This window comes from Meriones unguiculatus, chromosome 14 (genome assembly GCF_030254825.1).
Source record: "Meriones unguiculatus strain TT.TT164.6M chromosome 14, Bangor_MerUng_6.1, whole genome shotgun sequence".
In the NCBI taxonomy this organism is placed as follows: domain Eukaryota; kingdom Metazoa; phylum Chordata; class Mammalia; order Rodentia; family Muridae; genus Meriones; species Meriones unguiculatus.
Window position 1 is genome coordinate 14576943 of NC_083361.1, and position 18613 is coordinate 14595555.

General features: G+C 43.0%; 1 protein-coding gene across 3 annotated transcripts in view; it reads left to right on the plus strand.

The window, feature by feature from the left end:
• Positions 1 to 18613, plus strand: part of Xpo6 (exportin 6) — a 96496-nt gene that overhangs the window by 25338 nt on the left and 52545 nt on the right. For all 3 annotated transcript variants that reach the window (XM_060366859.1, XM_060366860.1, XR_009585449.1), the window contains 5 exons: positions 214 to 304; positions 2526 to 2638; positions 3523 to 3720; positions 12249 to 12408; positions 15778 to 15855. In XM_060366859.1, coding sequence (XP_060222842.1) covers positions 214 to 304; positions 2526 to 2638; positions 3523 to 3720; positions 12249 to 12408; positions 15778 to 15855 — 640 coding nt within the window. Of the gene's footprint in view, positions 1 to 213; positions 305 to 2525; positions 2639 to 3522; positions 3721 to 12248; positions 12409 to 15777; positions 15856 to 18613 lie in introns of those variants that run through there.

Genomic DNA, 18613 nt, shown 5'->3' on the forward strand with positions numbered 1-18613 from the left:
CTTAGCATACATAATTAAAATTACATGGCATGTATTTGTAGAAGATACTAAAACTGGATTTTAAGCAGTTTTTCTGGCTTGCATTATGTATTTGAAGAATGTTAAACCATTCATGTGCTGTGGGGTATAAATTACTCTTGCTGTGAGTGGGACCTGAAAGGAACTGAGGGACAGAAGCAGTTTATTGACATTTTTTTCAAATCCCTTTGCCAGGCATCTGAAGAAGCCTCCCTCAGGGCATTGGAAAGTCTGATGACAGAGTTTTTTCATGACTGCACAACCAATGAAAGGAAACGTGAGATAGGTAAGTGGAATTTGGGGAAGAAGGAATTGATACCCTTGGCTGGTCAAATCTGCATTGTGGCCCTTGAATGCTTGGCTTCTTTGCTCTGGTTCTGCTGGTTGGTGGCAGGTAGGGCTTGCACACCTAGCTGCACAGGCATGGTGATTGGTTTTCTTTGCTTTTGGTCAAGTGGAAAGCGTCTGTTTTGTTTTTGATCTCAGCGGTGTTATTGAAAGAGGCCTACAACCATTAATTTCAAAACAGAAACAACTTAGGAAAGTGTCTGAATGATCGATCCCTTACCTGCTCTGCTTTTGGAGACTTCTCATCTTTCTTCACTCTGACTCTTCCATTCTGCAGTTTTTGTGAATAAAGGCTCGGCAACAGGGAGAACGTGGAGGTGCAATCACTTGCTGTCTCCGGGGCTCAGCATGTTTGAGAACCCACGTTTGGCTTTTATGTTCATGAACAATAATGTTAATCAAACAAAAGAAGAGAATTTATTCAAGTGTCACATCCTTTCTCAGGGATATGAGAGATGCCGCTCAAGCAACCTTTTCTCCTTTGAGTCTTCTCTTAACTCTGAATTTGAACTATTTGTACTTACGTGTGTGTGTGTGTGTGTGTGTGTGTGAGAGAGAGAGAGAGAGAGAGAGAGAGACTATGTGTCTCTGTATTTACCATACTTGTTGCTTCTGTTTCCTCAAGGTCTTGAGAGAGAGAGAGAGAGAGAGAGAGAGAGAGACTATGTGTCTCTGTATTCACCATACTTGTTGCTTCTGTTTCCTTAAGGTCTTTCTCTGCCTCAGAACCTGACAGGTCCATTTCTGTTTCCATTGGCTCGACTTGTGTTAGCCATTTAAACCTTCTGGTCCGGTCTGAGTACTACCCACAGACCTCTTGGGGTTGGGACTTTTCTGGGAGATCTTTAGCTACTGCCTTTTTTTTTTTTTTTTTTTTTTTTGTAGCTTTCTTGAAGCATCATGTCATCTGATAGCTGGTGCTCCCAGCAGCCTGCACCCTGCACACCTTTCATTTGTGAGAGCGTAGACTGTAGAGAAATAGGATCTGTATAGACAAAGAACCACTGACAACTGCTGATCCAGGAGGTGACAGGAGATGACCGGCGTGCCTTGCTGGCTACTCTGGTTCTCTAATTATTCTGATTATCTTCCTGCCCCAGTGTGGCCTCGTTAGTTTTATGCTGTTAGTGTACCTTATATTTATAGTGAAAATACTACACATAATTTTTACCAAAAAGGTAGATCTTCTGTTAGTCTATATAGTTTTCCATTTTGATTTCTCTAAACTCTTGTCATTGTAATAGAAGCACCTTTGATTTTTCTTTGAATTTTTGATTTGCTCATCAAAGGTTCCTCACATTTGTGCATTCATGGGTTGAAAGTGGAACCTTGTATATTCATGTCTAAATCAAACTTTTACGCAGTCTAAGGGCATATAGCTCAGTGGAAGAACACTTGCCTAGTGGGGATGCTGTTAGACCAGCTGTGGAGGAAGGGGAGCAGCTTGTAGACCATTGGCTTGCTGGGATCAGCCGACTTGAGCCTAGGATGTCATTTTTAGCTACAACTCACATTCTCTGGTTCTTGTGTCTCTGGGTTACAGAGAAACTTTTGTTTAATTATCAGGACAATGCCATTATCTTTCACAAAAATTTTAAGACCTAAAAATATTATTTTTATTTTATGTATATGAGTGTTTTGCCTGAATGTATGTGTGTGTACCATGTGCATGGAGGACATTAGAAGCAGGTATAAACTGGAGTTGTAGAAAGTTATGAGCTGCCGTGTTGGTGCTAGGGATTGAAATCAGGTCTTCCCCAAGAAGAGCCAGTGCTGAACCATCTCTGTAGCCCCTTGTAGAATGCTGAGTGAGGCTGTCTTGTTGTACATAGTCAGGGTTGTAGGGAGCTCGCCCAACAGTGAGCTGTGATGTCTTCATGGTGACCTTGCATGGATCAAGGTGTGTCCACCAGTGATGCTGGGTAGCTAGCAATACTGCATGCTAATTGTGACTTTTCTGTGATGTTAGCGGCCTCAGAGGAGAAGAGTCATTTTTAATTGACTGGATATACAGTCAGGGCTGCTTCTGGTAACTCTTAGGGTTCTTTTTATTTTTACTTATTTATTCTATATGTGTTACTATTTAAAATATTTTTTTGATTGTGTCTGAATTTCATGCATTTTTATAGTCTTGTTTTATTGCTGTTTAACTTTTCCAGAGGAGCTTCTTAATAACTTTGCCCAGCAAGTAGGAGCTTGGAGATTCTGCTTGTATTTTCTGTCCAGCACAAGGAATGACTATGTAATGATGTACAGCTTAACGGTTTTTGAGGTAAGTTGTTGGGTCATTTTATATTCCTGAAAACCATAATGAAATTGTACACCATTGGCAGCAGGTTTCCCTTTAATGTGTAGATGACTAGGAAGCAGTAGCGTGACTCACAAACATGACATCTCTGTCTAGATGCCTAGTGTCTGGGGACTCCTTTCTCTCCATGACTCCAAAAAGATCAGGTAGGTGCTTGACCTTCTGGCACTGCTAGGTCATGTTTGGTGACTTAGCTTTTCTTTTTTTTTGTCATTTGAAAGACAAAGATAACTAAACATTTTGGAAGGAGAGTGGTACTTGTACTGCCATCATCTTCCAACTCATGTTAGCGGTTTTCCAGGCTTTGTCTTCTGTGCATGCTCGCATCGAGTTCTTTCCCGCAGCGGTTTGCCTTTCTGTTGTGTTCCGAAGTGACTGTGTATTACTCACTAACCCACGTGCTTTTTTAACGGGAGTAGGAAGTGGTGTCTCGGCTGTGTTCTCCAGGCTGGCTTCAAACTACCACCCTCCTGCCTCAGTCCCCAGGTTATTGGATTATAGCTGTGTGCTGTCGTGTCTGGCTCATTCACTTCCATTTGAACATTACAGTTGTTTTTGTCACTGTGTGGTGGCCAGTTGGCCTGTAAGATATGTTGGTGATAATGATGTAACAGCAAGATTTTGAATATACAACTTTTTACATCTTAATTATACTCAGTAGATTTCCCTAGAGATGGGATTGTTTTGTCCTAAGATTTTAATATTTGTGTTTATCTTTTTGCCAAATGCCTTAAACTGTTGGAGAGGGGTTTTTGTGTGTTTGTGTGTGTGTTACAGCTAATTATAGAATGAAAACCAGTTGTTTAGCGAATAGCTCATTAATTTAAAGATATATAATTGTTTTTCAGAATCTGATCAATAAAATGTGGCTTGGGGTCCCATCTCAGGATAAGATGGAAATCCGTAGCTGCTTGCCCAAACTTCTCTTGGCTCACCATAAAACCTTACCTTACTTTATCCGGAACAAACTCTGCAAAGTTATTGTTGATATTGGACGCCAAGATTGGCCCATGTTCTACCATGACTTTTTCACCAACATTTTACAGGTAAGGATCTACTGGGGAAACTATCTCACAGATTGTTTGTGGAAGAGATTGTATCCCTGTCGTGAGTTTTACAGTTAGTCTGTAGTACTGTTTCAGCTCTTTTGTTGGGTTCTTGTATCTACCATTCTTCTCCACCCCAGTCTCTTCAACCCAACACGAGGCAGGCGAGAGAGAAGGTTGGAGGGGAAAGGGGACCTAGAGGTCTTTGGACTGCTCTCTGCTGATTAGGGGGCGTCAGGTTCCTAATGTAAGTAAAATCTTTGCTGTCAGAATAACTCCAGCAATCTAGCAAACCAGTCTTAGCAAACACAGCATTAAGGAATCAGCAGCATCAGGGACCCCTCAGGAGGTGGAACAGCACAGGCCCTCTCAGTGCTATCCTGTTTATACCCTCTCCAGAGTCCCAAGAATTAAACCATCTGCAGCTGGCAAAAATCATGTGCTTTCTAGAGCATGAGCCGATCATAGTTAACAGCTATGGGCAGTCTGAAGCAGCCATGTCTCACACTTGGGATTAAAACAAAAACATTCACATACCATAACTGGGTTTTTAAAAGAAACCAAAATTCTCACTACGTTAGTCCTTAGGTCTGCGGTAGGAAGTGTTGCAGGCCGGGTTAGTACATTGGCTTTCCTTATGTTCTGTAGTTTTGCATAGTGGAGGAGGAAGAGTAAGCCTAGCTGTGTTAATGATTATTAATATTTAATATTGATTTATCTTTTAATTAAACAGCAGTTATTCCTAAACCAGCTGTATACCTAAATCACCACACAGAGACTAGGATTTATTTAATTAACCTAGAGCACAATGCTGGACAATAATTACTCCATCCTAAACCTCCAAGCCCGCATAGCTTCCTTCCATTCAGATTTCCCACATTATTAGACTTGCTTTTTAGTCATATCTTAGGTCTGGTTCATCTCTCCTAGTATTTCCAGGTCCTCTCCTCTCCCACTCCTTTCTTTCTCCTCCCCTCCAGACCAGGATGGTCTATCCTAGTCTCTCCCTTGCTTTGCATTGGCTGGCTGCTTTTATTGGCAACACAGAGAACAAATGGTGGCATGTTTTACAAATTTGAGACAGGTGATGCTTAGAATAAGCATCACAATGCAGTGTCTGATTGAAAGCAGATAGTAGGGTGGACAAATTAGCACTTGAATGAATAAGGGTAAATTGTATACATTCCACTAGAAGGTTATACCAACAAAGCTGCTTTGTGAAGTTCTGCTCAGCAAGCCTTTGAAAGCCCAGTTTCTGATGGATACACTGGGTGTTGATGTGAAAGCGTTAGGGTTCCAGTGGTTCCAGAAAGTAGCTAGCCATTCATAGGAGACTTACTGTGGAGTATGTGCTGCTGAGGTGTGTGTTACACAGTGTTGGGGTTGATAAACAAGACCAAGCCAGTTCTAGAATAAATTTCACCATCAAATGCTCCTATGTAAGCCATCTGAAGTTTCTTTTGGTTTACATACAATTTTATCCTGATCTGTTTGTACTTCATAATGTAATTGTGACAGTTGGTGGGGAATTTGCAGTGTATGTGTGGTTACTTATATCCAGAATCAGCCTTCAGCTCTCTGAGGTTGTTCGTACTTTTCTAGGCCACTGGAAAAGGAAGGACTAAGTTGAAACTGACCATAGTTCTCCCCACCCTGTAGTCTATGGGCCAGCACACTCTTTTGAAAGATTGTTCCTCAGATTTCTGAAGTCTGCTGAGCCAAACCTTTGGACACATTTTGCCTTAGGCCAGATTACTAGGAATAAGCAGCATTGGAAAGGCTGGCTACTGCTTTCCTGATAGGGTGTGTAATAAAAACTGTTGAACCTTTTCAGGTTCACTAGAAACCTGAACTTGATCTGGGGCCCAGAGGCACTTAAGTCAGGTGCAGAAGCTAACTGTGTTTAAGAGTTTTAATTATATAATTAATTGCCTTTCTGGATACAGAAGCAATAAAGATGAAAAGTGATACATTTTCTCTAGTTCTTTTGAGTAAAGGATTCCCTGGGAGACAATTAAAAAAAAAAAAAGTACCTTAGTTCACTTGTTGATCCTGTCTCTCTCCATCTCTGTCCCTCTCCATTGGAGGCAGAATTTCAGCACGGAGCTCTATTTAACATAGAAGTCATAGAGATTCTGCTTCCTGAGCGCTGGACTCAAAGGTGTGCACAACCACACCTGCTTCCTTTTCTACTTTTAGTTGTCTGACACATTCACAGTTTTAACCTTCACTACATTTTAGCTTAAAAAAAAAATCCAAAAACCCTCAAAACCACTAACAGTAAATTTTTCTCTGAAATGTTTCCTCACCAAAATATCAGGTACTAGCTGTAGTTGTGTCTTGGAAACTGAAACTCCAAATGTTTAATAAGCACAAATTAGAAGTAGTTGCCATTGTATAGTAGGAAAGAAGAGGCTACAGAAAGCAGGTTCAGACTTAGCCGAGCAGTCTCTAGGAAATTCCCTTTCTTTAGAGGAGGCGGGAAGGCCACACACCCAATACCCAGTTCATTCATTGGGACTCAGGAAGGAAGAAGTTAAAGTCAGCTCAGCTTTGATTTGTAATCTGAGTTAGGGAACCTGGTAAGGTGGAACCTGGGCCTAGCTTTAACAGGTGAACGCTGGCTGGAGGTCAGGGAGTCAGAAGGCAAATATCCAGGTCCAGCATCTTAAGCCTTCAGAGGTGAGGAAGGGTCTCAGAAGCAGTAGAAAGGGAGCTTAGAGAGCAGAGAGTGGAAGAACTCTCCTAGCTGAGGGTAGAACCAGCCTCTTTTCTGCTCCATAGTCTGTTAGAGTCCAACTTAAAGGTATCTGGGCAGTGAAGAAGTAAAGAGAGGGGACCTTGAGTGTCCTTTCTCTCTTTCTAGAGCTGGTGGCTCCACAGGGAAGGTGATCAGCTTTTGCACTTTATACATTAATGTGGGAGGCAGCTAGGACGGGGTCTTTTTTGTTGTTGTTTTGTTGTTTTTGTTTTTTCGAGGCAGAATTTCTCTGTCGCTGGCTGTCCTGAAACTGTATCTCCGTAGAACAGGCTATCCTTAAACTCAGAGACCCACCTGCTTCTACCTCCCATGTGCTGGGATTAAAGGTGTGAGCCACCATTGGTTGGGCATTCTTACCGATTTTTATGATGATTTTTTAAAAAAAGTTTTTGTTTGTGTTGGTGTGTGTATGTGTGTGTGTGTGTGTGTGTGTGTGTGTGTGTACATACATGTGTTCTCAGAGGCCAGAAGAAGGTGTTGGATCCTCTAGATGTGGGGTTACAAGTGGTTGTGAGCCACCCCAATGTGGGTGCTGGGAGTTGAACACATACCCTCTGGAAGAGTAATATTCACTGTTTTTGAACCATAATATTTTTATTGTTGTAACTTTGCATGTACCTGTGTGAGTCTATATGTCCTTGGGTTTTACATCCCCTGAAACTGGTTTTACAGGTAGTTAGGAGACTGGGAACCGAACCAGGTCCTCTGCACGAGCAGTAAGTGTTCTTAGGCATGGAGCCATTTCTCCAGACCTGCCATATGCTGTTAATCATTGAGCCATTTCTCTAGAAACTCTTAGGATTTTTATCGATGGTGGGTGGTCTATTGGCAGGGGTCTGTTCTTTGCTTTTCTATCACTGCAGCCTCCTCCTCTTGAGTTCCATTTCTTCTCTGTAAGAATGTTCACCTTTTCCCAGCTTTCTAGTTATGAATTTGTGGGTCATGTGCAAAGTGAAGTAGATCCAGAAGATATGCATCATCAGCACCATGATGAAATAGTAATAGCAAAAGAAAAACAAACAAACAAACAACAACAACAAACCCAAAAGCCATGAGTGAATAAGCTCCAGTAGGCATGCCAGGGTGTGGGGCCGGAGCCAGAAGGGCAAGGAAACTAGCCCGGTGATGATGAGAACAACGGCAACGATGAGAAAGATGCTATTGTAGATGATTTTCCATGTTACGTAGTTAAAAGGCCTTGGCTGACAATTCTGGAAGGTAATTAGAAAGCTGTGATGACAAGGGTCATTGCTCAGTCAAAACTGACCAGTCAGGAAAAGCTAAGTAGTATGGTGGCCGCTTGGATGATCTGTTCCTTAAAATTAAATTGCGTGACATCAGAAGCATTGCTCAAAGACTAGGGGCCAGCAGAAAGGAAGTGGAATCATTTGGTATTTCCTAGGGAATTTGGGTGATGCTTTGTAGGGGTGCTCCTCCCAAACTTTGCTCATGCTTTAGAACCAGGGTTTAGCCAGAAGGAAGACCGTGCCAGCAACGAAGGGAGCCAGACAAAAATGCTTCTGAGTATTTCTTGAGAAGACCGGGAAGACTGGGCCAGACCTGAATCGGCAGTGGTGGAATCCTCATTATACCTAGTCACCTGAGAGCTCTCTTTGCCAGAGCGAAAGCTCCACTCCCCCTACTTGGGTGCTTCACTGGTCAGGGAGGGGGGCTCCAAGTAGTATCAGGGTTGCTTACAGCTAAGCCTCTTTAATTCAGGGAGGCAGCTGATGATATAGCTACACAGAGCTCAAAGAGGCACCAGATGGTAAGAAAGGAGAAAGAGTAAGGCCGGGCTAGTGTGATATGGAGGTCTGAGGCTTTGGCACCAACATAGTGATCTCTGTCTTCTGGATCAGTACAGGTTAATTTCACATGCAACTGTAACCATTTCCATCAAATGTAATCATATAAGATTTAGACCGGAATAGGCTAGCCTGGATGGGCTTTGTCCCTGTCTGAACTGTATGGGCCATGTGTTCTCCTCCCCTGTTCTGTCCTCTTGCCAGCTCCCTCCTTCTTCCTGCAACCAGGGAACCAGCCAGAGCCTAATCGAAGCGCAGCCAGGGAGAGAAAGTAAGGATACTTTCTTCTTACTTTACTTATTTGAGACAGGGTCTCCATGTGGCCCTGGTTGGCCTAGACCTCACTATGTAGACCAGGTTGGCTTTTGGTTCTCAACCTTCCTGATGCTGCGACCTTTTATTGTAGTTCCTCATGTTGTTGTGACCCCCCCAACCTTAAAATTATTTTTGTTGCTGCTTCATAACCATAGTTTTGCTACTCTTACAAACCATAATATAAATATTTGTTTTCTGATGGCTGTAGGCAACCCCTGTGAAAGGGTTGTTTGACCCCAAAGGGAGTGTGAGCCACAGGTTGAGAACCATTGCCGTAAACCCAGCCATCCACCTGTCTCTGCCTCCTGAGTGCTGGGACCCAAGGCGCGCGCCACCACGCCCAACGAGAGTTTTTATACTGTGCTTCAGGTTCTGTGTGTTTACTCTCTAGCAGTACACAGCTCCACCCACCCCCCTCCAAAAAAAAGTCAGGCAGAATGACCAACTGCCTGCCTTTCTGCCATCCTTCCTCCCTCCTTCCCCCCCATCCCTTCCTCCCTCCCTCAGGATGGAACCTAGGGCCGTACAGTGCTAGACAACCCTTTACTGTTGAGCTAGCATCCCCTGTATTTGTTTTTGTGTGTGTGTGCGCTTTGTTTTTTGTTTTTTTTTAATTTTTTTTTTGAGACAGGTTCTTGCGATATAGTCTAGGCTGCCCTCAAATTCATGATCTTATTGTTCCCTCTGCTTCCTGAGTGCTGATGTTACAGGCATGTGCCACCATGTCTAGTGATGGCTTTCTTTTTTTATAGGATTTCTTGCCTGAGGTTTCTTCCCTCTGAATAAAGAGAGAAAGGAGATTTGAGATGGATTCTCCATATTGTAGGGTATTCCTAGTATGTGAGGAGCACAGAGGCTTTTCATAGCTGAAGGAAAGTGACTGTCTGTGCTGGAGAGCTGGGCATGGCAATTCAAAGTACTTACTATTACAGAAGAACAAGGTTCATTCAGTTCCCAGTATTCTCAGGCTCCTCCCAGTTTCAGGGGAGTTGGTGTCTTCTGGCCTCTGCAGGCACTTGGATACTTGTGGTGCACATAAATTCACATAGGTGGGTGTGCATACACACATACACATCCATGTAAGTAAACAAACCGTGAAAATAAGTATTACCAAGTAGAGTATTTGGCAGAATAGGTTATTCTCAGCTTAATGGCTGACAGCTATCTGTAAACTCCAGTTCCATGGGATTTGATTCCTTGTTCTGATCTGAGAGGGCATAGGCACACGTGTGATACACAGACATAGTTGCAGGCAAAATACTAATATAAAATAAACTTAAAACCCCTTTTAAAAAAAGTGCTTAGTTGAAAATAGAGACAAAAAAGGAAAAGGAGAAAGGAAGGGAAATTCTCAGAATAAGGTTGAAAACCCAGAAATATCCACACGGAAAGGCCTTCTACTTTATTATAGCTGAAAATCAAACTGAGGCAGACATAATTTGAATGTTTTAGAAATAGTTTAATTTTGTACAAAATAGAGAAAATGTGGAGGGTGTTTCTTGGACGTTTTAGCATTCAAGAGACCTGTTTTTAAGAGAGAGCACCTCCCTTCCTCCTTCCCTCTCCTTCCTCTCTTTTCTTTGATTGGCTCTTGGGTAGCCTTGTGAACTCCTGCCTCTGTCTCTAGATTGCTGGGGTTATAGGCAACCTGTTGGCTTTCTTGGGCTGCTTCTGAGCATAGTAGAATTGCCCTTGAATTCCATTACTGAATTTAAAAAATTATTTGTGTGAGAAAGAGAGGAAAAGAGAGAAGATAGAAAATTTATGCATACGTACCCAGTGCTCATGACATGTCAAGGTAGGTCAACTTTTTCAGGAAACTGTTGTGCGTTTTGAACTTTGGCTAGGTCACCAGTCTTACGTGGCAAGGGCTTTTTAAAAAACCTGCTGAGCAGTCTTGTTATCTCCTGGTTGTTTTTCTTATTATTCAGGGATAGTTCTGTGCTCTATAATGGGAAGAGTTATTATCCGGGAAGGAATTGTGTACTTTGTGTTTGCGGAAGTGAAGAGTATGTGGTTTGTTTTGATGTAATTCCTAAGTGTCCTCTTTTTCAAGCTTAGAAATTTTGTGTAGTGTAAGGAAACATGGCAGGAAGAGCCACATTGAAAGTCACACATGTTTAAATAAAGGGTGAGGTTCTCTGAAATGGTTTGCTTTTTAATTGTGACAAATACTTATCCATCTTTGTAAACAGCTCACTTTTATAATACTGTTGAATTTTGTGAAAACAAGTAGGATGCTTTAAGCAGCATCAGGCTGTTGAAAGTGTTTCTTCTTCATCTCTTGCTGGAGACAGTATTACAGGGCATAGAAATAGTTACTTAATTTATTACATGATTACTTGCAAAACTGTAAGTGTAGCCAGGCATGCCTATAATCCCAACATCTGAGAAGCTGAAGCAGGAGGATGATCACAAGTTTTAGCACAGCTTGGGCTATGTATGTAATGAGACAAGTCTCAAAAACTCAGTAACCGTGATAGTTGTTTAATATCATGGATGTGTTGCTCTGCCTTGTGTTTCCTCTCTTTTCCTCTTTAATTAAAACTTTTGAGATGCTGGGTGTGGTGGTGCACACCTGTAATCCCAGCACTCAGGAAGGAGGAAGCAGGCAGATCTCTGAGTTTGAGGCTAGCCTGGTCTACAAAGCGAGTCCCGGACAGCCAAGGCTAGACAGAGAAAACCCTGTCTTGGAAAAAAAGAAAAAAAATATAAAATTTTTGAGAGCATTAATAGAGTTCAAGTTGCCCTTAAGTCTTTTAAAAAAAATTGTATTTATTTTTTTTGGCAAGGGGATGGTGAATACCCTTACTAATATGAATGTGGAGGTCAGAGGAAACCTTAAATGAATCAGTTTTCTGCTTTCACCCTGTCTCAAGAAACAAAACAGAAAAGAAAAGATAGCACAAATTGATCTGCACTATCATCACTAGTATGTGAAATATTTGTGTCAGTGGCATGCATATCACCATGGTGTCTTCGACAGCAGGACACAGTGAAAAGTGCACTGTTAGATGACTGCCATACAAGGACAGAGTTGCACACACCCACGTGGTGGATGGAGCCTTCTCTGTGGCTATGCTGGTGGCGCAGCCTGTGGTGCCGTGCCTACAGACTTGGGCCACGTATGACTACACTGAGTACTACAGGCAGCTGTGACACTATGTTAAGTTTTTGTTTATCTTAACTATATCTAAACACGGAGAAACTACAGTAAACCTACTGGACAATAGGAATTTTTCAGGTCTAGTGTACTTTTAAAAGACCACCAGGGTGCAGACGATCTGTCCATGACAGAATTGTTGAGCATTCCATATATGAGTATTTCTGAGTCACTTTGGTTATTAGATAAATAACTGAAATTTGGTAGGGAATTTGGACTTGTGTAAAATTTTACTGTTCGTGTAGGAGAGGGTTGTTTCCAGTTCCTTTTTAAGTTTCTGCTGGTAGAATTTGGCCCTAACATGAGAATAAAATTTGAAATGTTAGTAAAGCAAAGCTTCATAAGTGATCCTCTGAATTATTTTTCAAAAGTGTTGCTTGAGGTATCCATCCGTATAAGGTTCAGCACCTCTCCGTTGAATTTCATTAATCCTCTTTGAAGCTCAGTAATTCTATGATGCTCAGAATTTACTCTTTCCTGTCAGTTGATCCAGTCTCCTGTGACAACCCCCCTTGGGCTGATCATGTTGAAGACAACGTCGGAAGAGCTGGCTTGTCCCCGGGAGGACCTCAGTGTGGCTCGGAAGGAGGAGCTGCGGAAGCTGCTGCTGGACCAGGTGCACACGGTACTTGGGCTCCTGACAGGTGAGTGAGTGCTCTGCTGGTGCCTGGAGACAGGTGTGCTGCACACGTGTAGAGCAGCACGTGTCTGAGGTCTCCTGGCTGTTACTGAGTGTAAATGCGGGAAGAACTCAGTGCTGTCTCCTTGCACTCGGTTCCACAGTCTAGCACATGGGAAGACCTCAGAGGAGATTTCTAACTTAGTTTTCTTAGAGTCTTTTCTTAATTGGTCCTTACTATGTGATTAGTGAGATACATATATAGGCCAGGTCGTAGGAAGGTGATTCACACGCTGGTAGTGTAATTTAAATAGGTAGGTGGCAAGCTCTTTATTTAAAATAGTTTGACTTTAAGATTAGGAGAAGTAGGAGTAGCAAGGTGAAAAAAGTTTCCTCTGTAGAGAAGTGAGACAAAGTGTGTGGTGTTGCCCCTGTGCCCTAGGTTTTAGTTGTATGTGGCATCTCATCCCAGCCATCTGATCAGAGTTCATGACTATGCAAGGGGAAAGAAGAGATGACGCCTCAGACACAGAAAGGCAGGAAGGTGGCAAGAACATCCCCAAAGACTGGGATGCCTTGCTGGTGGGGTTCACATGATGGGTTTGTGGACTGCTGGCCACTAGGTCCTTGAGGTGCCTGGAAGTCACTGCTGCTTGGATCTGTAGGGGAAGGCACTATTCCATCTTGTGCCTTTTCTGTTTGGATGTTCAGGAGCTTTTCTTCCTTTATTTGTCTGTTCTAGTGGCTGGCATCTGGTGGGCACTTAAAATGATTGAATGAATGGTTGCTGGCAGTGAAGTTGCTGTGTGCTCCTCTTTTCCCATCTTTCCCTGAATCCCAGATGGAAGGAAACTCAAGCCTCGGAGCATCTATTCATTCACAGCACACTTACTGATTTCACCTGGGCATTAAGTTTACAGTCAGGGACTTTGTCTTGTGCACCTATCCTGCTTTCTATGCCTGCAAACACATAAAACATTTTGAGAACAGATCTAAGACACGTGCACATGCCTACTTTAAACTGTGGCAGTTTTGGGCCTTAAGTACTTTTGAAAGTCTTGCAGCCATTGCCTTTAATTCCAGAATATTTTTTGTTACCTCAAAAGGCAACCCTAAGTGGTCACTATCTTCTCCTTCAGTCCCTGGCAGCCTGTAATTACTTTTTTTCCGTAGGGATTTGTCTGTTTTGACCCTTTCATAAAGTGTTATTATCATATCATATCATATCATATCATATCATATCATATATCATATATCATGACCTTTTATTTGTGGCTTTCTTCGCTTAACAGGTTCTCTAGGTTTATCCATGTTATAACAATAAATATTTGGAGGAAACAGTTCTTTATTTGCTTTCAGACAGTCTTACTACATAGCTCTCTCTGGCATGGAATTCACTGTGTAGATTAGGCTGGCCTCAACTCAAAGAGATCTACCTGCCTTTGCCTCCCAAATGCTAGGGTAAAGTACATGTCACCACACCTGGCCTAAGGGAGTATTTCTATGAGCTTCTGTGGTAATGTTGTGTGCCAGGCTCTGGCAGGATGCACAAAAGGTCAAAACAAGTCCTGTCCTCGCTGGGAATTTTTCACCCTAGTGGAAGAGACAAGTAAACAGTTAAAAACAAAATTTTAGGAGTTGTAATAGATGTAACATGTGGAGGTAAAAGCAAGCCATTAGACAGAGTACCTGGGACATGTGACAGCCGAGTGGAAATGGGAGGCCCAGACAGGTAGCAGTCAGTGCAGAGGGAAGGCTGAGATTTAGAAGAGGAGAGCAGAGTGGAGGTGTGGAAGGAGGATCGGTATGTATTGAAGACACAGGGCCAGTATTGCTGAAGATAGGATCAGCACGGCCGGGAGCAGGGTGTTCAGAGGCCAGGTGCCAAGATTTGTGGGCTGTGCTGCCTTCCCAGTTAAAAAGGTATCAGAATCATTGTAGGGTAAAGAGCTGAGTTTGGGGTCTGCAAGTGGTGTGACCCAGGAAGCATTTGCCTATACTGATCTGTGATTGGATTCTGAATCCCTATCATGTAACAGTGGAGCTCAGTATGAGTCAAATGAGGTTTGGGCTGGGAGACATTTGGTTGAAGCCACAATAGTGGACAGTTTCTCCAGCAGAGAGAGTGAAATAGGAGAAAAGAGGGTCAGTGGGGGGTGTTAAAGTTATTTTTATAAAACTGTGTTTGTTTCTCAGTTTCTCTCTTAACCTGGCTATCACACAAATAATTGAGACTCTGTTATATTTGTTTAATAATAATGAGTTTCACAACACATTAACTGAGCAGTTACTATTCTTAACTCTTGAAACTAATTTGCCTTTCTCATAATGTACATCCCAGAGATACTTGGATTTTGTAGCTTTTCATGTTCCAGGTGTCTCTTCTGGTGTCTCCTGGACCTCTTCCGAGGTTCAATCCCCTCTTTCCTCTTCTAATTCCTCCTCCCCCTGGCTGCCAGGAAGTCCAGCCCTAGTCTCTCCCCTGCTTACCAGTCGGTTGTGAGCTCCTTTATTGGCATACCAGGGGACAGTTGGGGAACAGTGTTTACACAACTTTGAGACAAGATTTTCAGAACAAGGATTGCAGCCATATATTGGGTGGGGGGTTTGCAGAAATCAGCATTTGAATTACATAATAACCTTATGCCTACAGAGGGAAGTAGAGGATCTAAATGGTAGAAGGGCAGAGGGTGGCAGAAATGATGGAAGACAGAGGCTCAGAACCAGAGGAAAGCTAAAAAGGATGATTCCACATGTCAGAGAAGGGTTTGGGCAGGGTCCTAGAACACCGGAGCGTCCAAGGAAGGGAAGTGTGGAAGAGACCCTTAGTAGATGTAGTGGTCATGGGGCTTTGGCAGAGGGCCAGGCCGGAGAAACAGCTGGGAGGAGCTGTTGGCGAAAGATGCAGGTGAAGCAGAAGAGACCCCGCAGTGGGACAGGACTCCATAAAATATAGCTGGGCATGTGGTTTGGTAGTTAAACGCACTTAGTGCACGAACGAGAGGAGGAGAGCTCAGATCCCCAGAACCCGCACAAGTGCTGGCCGGCTTTCAGCCTCAGCAACCAGAGCAAGGTTACTGGTTAGTGATACTAGGAAAGCGGCCTACCCCGAAAAAGTAAGGTGGAAGAGCCAGCAAGGAAGCGTGTCATCATCAGTCAACCTAGGGCCTTCACAGGCACATGGCCACATGTGCACACGTGAACCTGCACACTGTACACAGAAATGCATGAGAAGAGTTAGGTGGAAATGGGTTAGAGAGGCACAGCCATTAGCTGCAAGCAGACATACAGAGAGAAAGGGATGTGTGTTACTGACTTTGATCAATGGAATGGGTTTTTTGATTTTTATGTGTTGAACTTAATGTCTCTCAAATTGTTTCTTCTTTCTTGGTAGGTATCTTGGAAACTGTCTGGGACAAACACAGTGTTACTGCTGCCACCCCACCGCCATCTCCGACCTCAGGAGAAAGTGGTATGGTCCGCTTTCCCCCTTGGCATTCTAGATGCAGTTAGGGTCTCAGCTGGGAGTAGCAATGGCTAATCTACCCAGCACACAGACGTTTCTTCTTCCTAATCTGTTCCAGCCCTCTGCCCATGTTTTCTAAGGAGCTGGCTCTCGACTGTCTTCTTCTGAGTACTTGTACTTTCTAATACAGTATTTTGAACCGCATATTTTTCTTCTTGCTTGTCCATCGTGAAGACAGTACCTTTGGTCTTGTACCATTCACCTCTGTTGTGCCAATGTATTATTAAAACAGTCTGTACTTATGTATGTTGTGTATACTGCCTGTGTAGAGGCCAAGGGGCCATTTTTAGAAGCTGGGGATCAAGCTCAGGTTGTCAGGCTTGGAGCAAGCACCCGCTGAGCCATCTCACCTGCCTCTGCCTGCTGATAAGTGCTGCCCTTCTGCTTTGTGACAGTTTTTTTTTTTTTTTCAGGCTCCTTCTGCTTGTTTTGAGTTTGTTATAAGCTGGGGCGTGTTCTACAGAGCTGCAGAAGGTGGCAGCAACCTGAAGGAGGGGACACTGGGAGGGAAGGCTGCCATCCTGATGACGGGGACAAAGGTCCCCAGCTAGGGCGAGCTGGGGACCAGTACGCAGTAGTTAGTGTTGAGTTTGCATTGTTCATATAAGTAATTGGGGAGGTGAGAGTAATTCAGTAGAGTCTCTAAACAGTGGGTAAGTGCTTCTGCTCCCACCAGAAGGTGGCCACACACACTTTCCACGTGGGGCACAGCCTGGAGCTGTGCTTTTATCACATAAAAGCTGATGTGATAATAAGAGATGTTTTTGCATTTCCTCACCCCCATGAGGAAGTGGGTGTTGAAGTCAAACTTCTACGCCCCAGCTGTTCATTCAGCTTGTTGACACGGGACTTTGGATTCTTGGAGACACCTTAAAAGAACTGAGACCACACCATGGGTTTGGGTCTAGGGCTGATCAAAGAACACCACTTTTCAGTGAACTCTGCAGTAATATGTGAATTTTGTGCTTAGTGGTTGCCTTTAGGTAGGTATTTCCAGTGGCTCAGCAGATTCATATTTTGTAGTATTTGAATGATGAAGAAGACATTTTGCGGATGTAAAGAGAACGGAGGTTTTGTAGCAGTGCTTAAAAGGCGTAAGCCATCAGTACGGTAATGCCCTTACATTGTGCAGTCCATAGCACTTAAGTCACCTGTGTACATGTGTGGTCTTCTTCACTGGTACACGTGTACCCTGCTGCACGTGTGGAGGTCCAGGACAACTTTCCAAGAGTCAGTTTTTACCTTCCGCCTTGCTGAGACAGGTCTCTTGTTTCTGTGGCTGTACGGCATATTCCGGGCTAGCTGCCCCTGAGCTGCTAGGTGATTCTCCTGTCTCTGACTCCAATCTTGCCATAGGATTGCAGAAATTACAGAGGTGTAACTAACTACATTGGGCTTTCTGAGGTTATTCTCAGGTTGCTGGGGTGACATGACAAATGCTTTTACCCATTGAGCCATTTCCCTGACCTTTATCTTTTTTTGGGGGGGGGGTGTTGCTATAACCTCTCCCTCTCTCTCCCTGCCCCCATCCCCTCTTCCTTCACCTCTGACTCTTATCTCATCAGCCAGAGGATACTTTGATTCTGTCTTTCTACCATGTGGATTCTGGGTATTGAATTGAAGATTGTCAGGCTTGGCAGGACATTGACTTTCTGAACCATTGCATCTCTACTTCATCTTTGTGTGTGTGTGTTTCCCAAAACAGACAGACATTTAAATGTATATAATATATGGACTCTTGGTGAAAACTGGTTGATATCCATACATTTTTCTGTGTAAATAATATGGTAATGTACTCTGCACCTTTTATTCAACACTGGTGTTTTTGCTGTCTCTTGCTGCCTGACCTCTGCCTTTAGATACAAAACTCTGCTTGCTTGCTGCATGAGGCACATGTTCTCAGTATCTTGTATGTCTTCTGCCGTCACTGAAGAGCCAAAAATTGCGTCTAGCTGCCCCATACATGAGCCTTTATCTGTCCCCCTTAGATCTGTGTGAGGGTTGCTTTGAAATATGCTAGGTCAATTGACAGAACTATGTGGCAGAGCTATGTGAGCATTCCTGTAGCTTCTCTTGCCCGTGTGACATTTGCCAACAGTCCTGTAGCTTCTCTTGCCCGTGTGACATTTGCCAACAGTCGTATTTTTCTTTGTTGCTTGTTAGATTGCATTTTCTAATGACTGAGCTTGACATATCTTCATAAGCCAGTTGACCTCTTACATTTCTTTAGAAGATCATTTCTTCATACTCACCACCTATTTGTGGATCCTACTAGCGGTGGGCAACAGTTATTTTTCATGTTTGCATTTTAGTTCTTTTTGGTGTTAGGAATTGTGGTTGTCTTATAGTCCACCAACTTCCTGGTTATACCTTTTTGTCGATAAGATATGTCAATAAGATGTGATATGTTAAACTTATTATTTTTTGTCAAGGTTTTTGTGTTTTGATTGTTTTTATAAATCCTTTTTCACTGTAGTCAGATTCTCATGTTTTGTTTTGTTTTTCTTAGGAAGCTTTAGTTTTCGTTTAAACCTGTAACTTACTTGGGCTCTAATTTTATATTTTTGGTGTTTTGTATTATCTGTAGTTGGTATTAAATAGAGAGAATATTGGTTTTAGGTTTTGCTTTTATGGTGACTAACGTGTTTTGGGAAAAGGAGGGTTTGTTGCAGTGTTTTCAAGATGTTTGGTTCGGGCTGTCGTA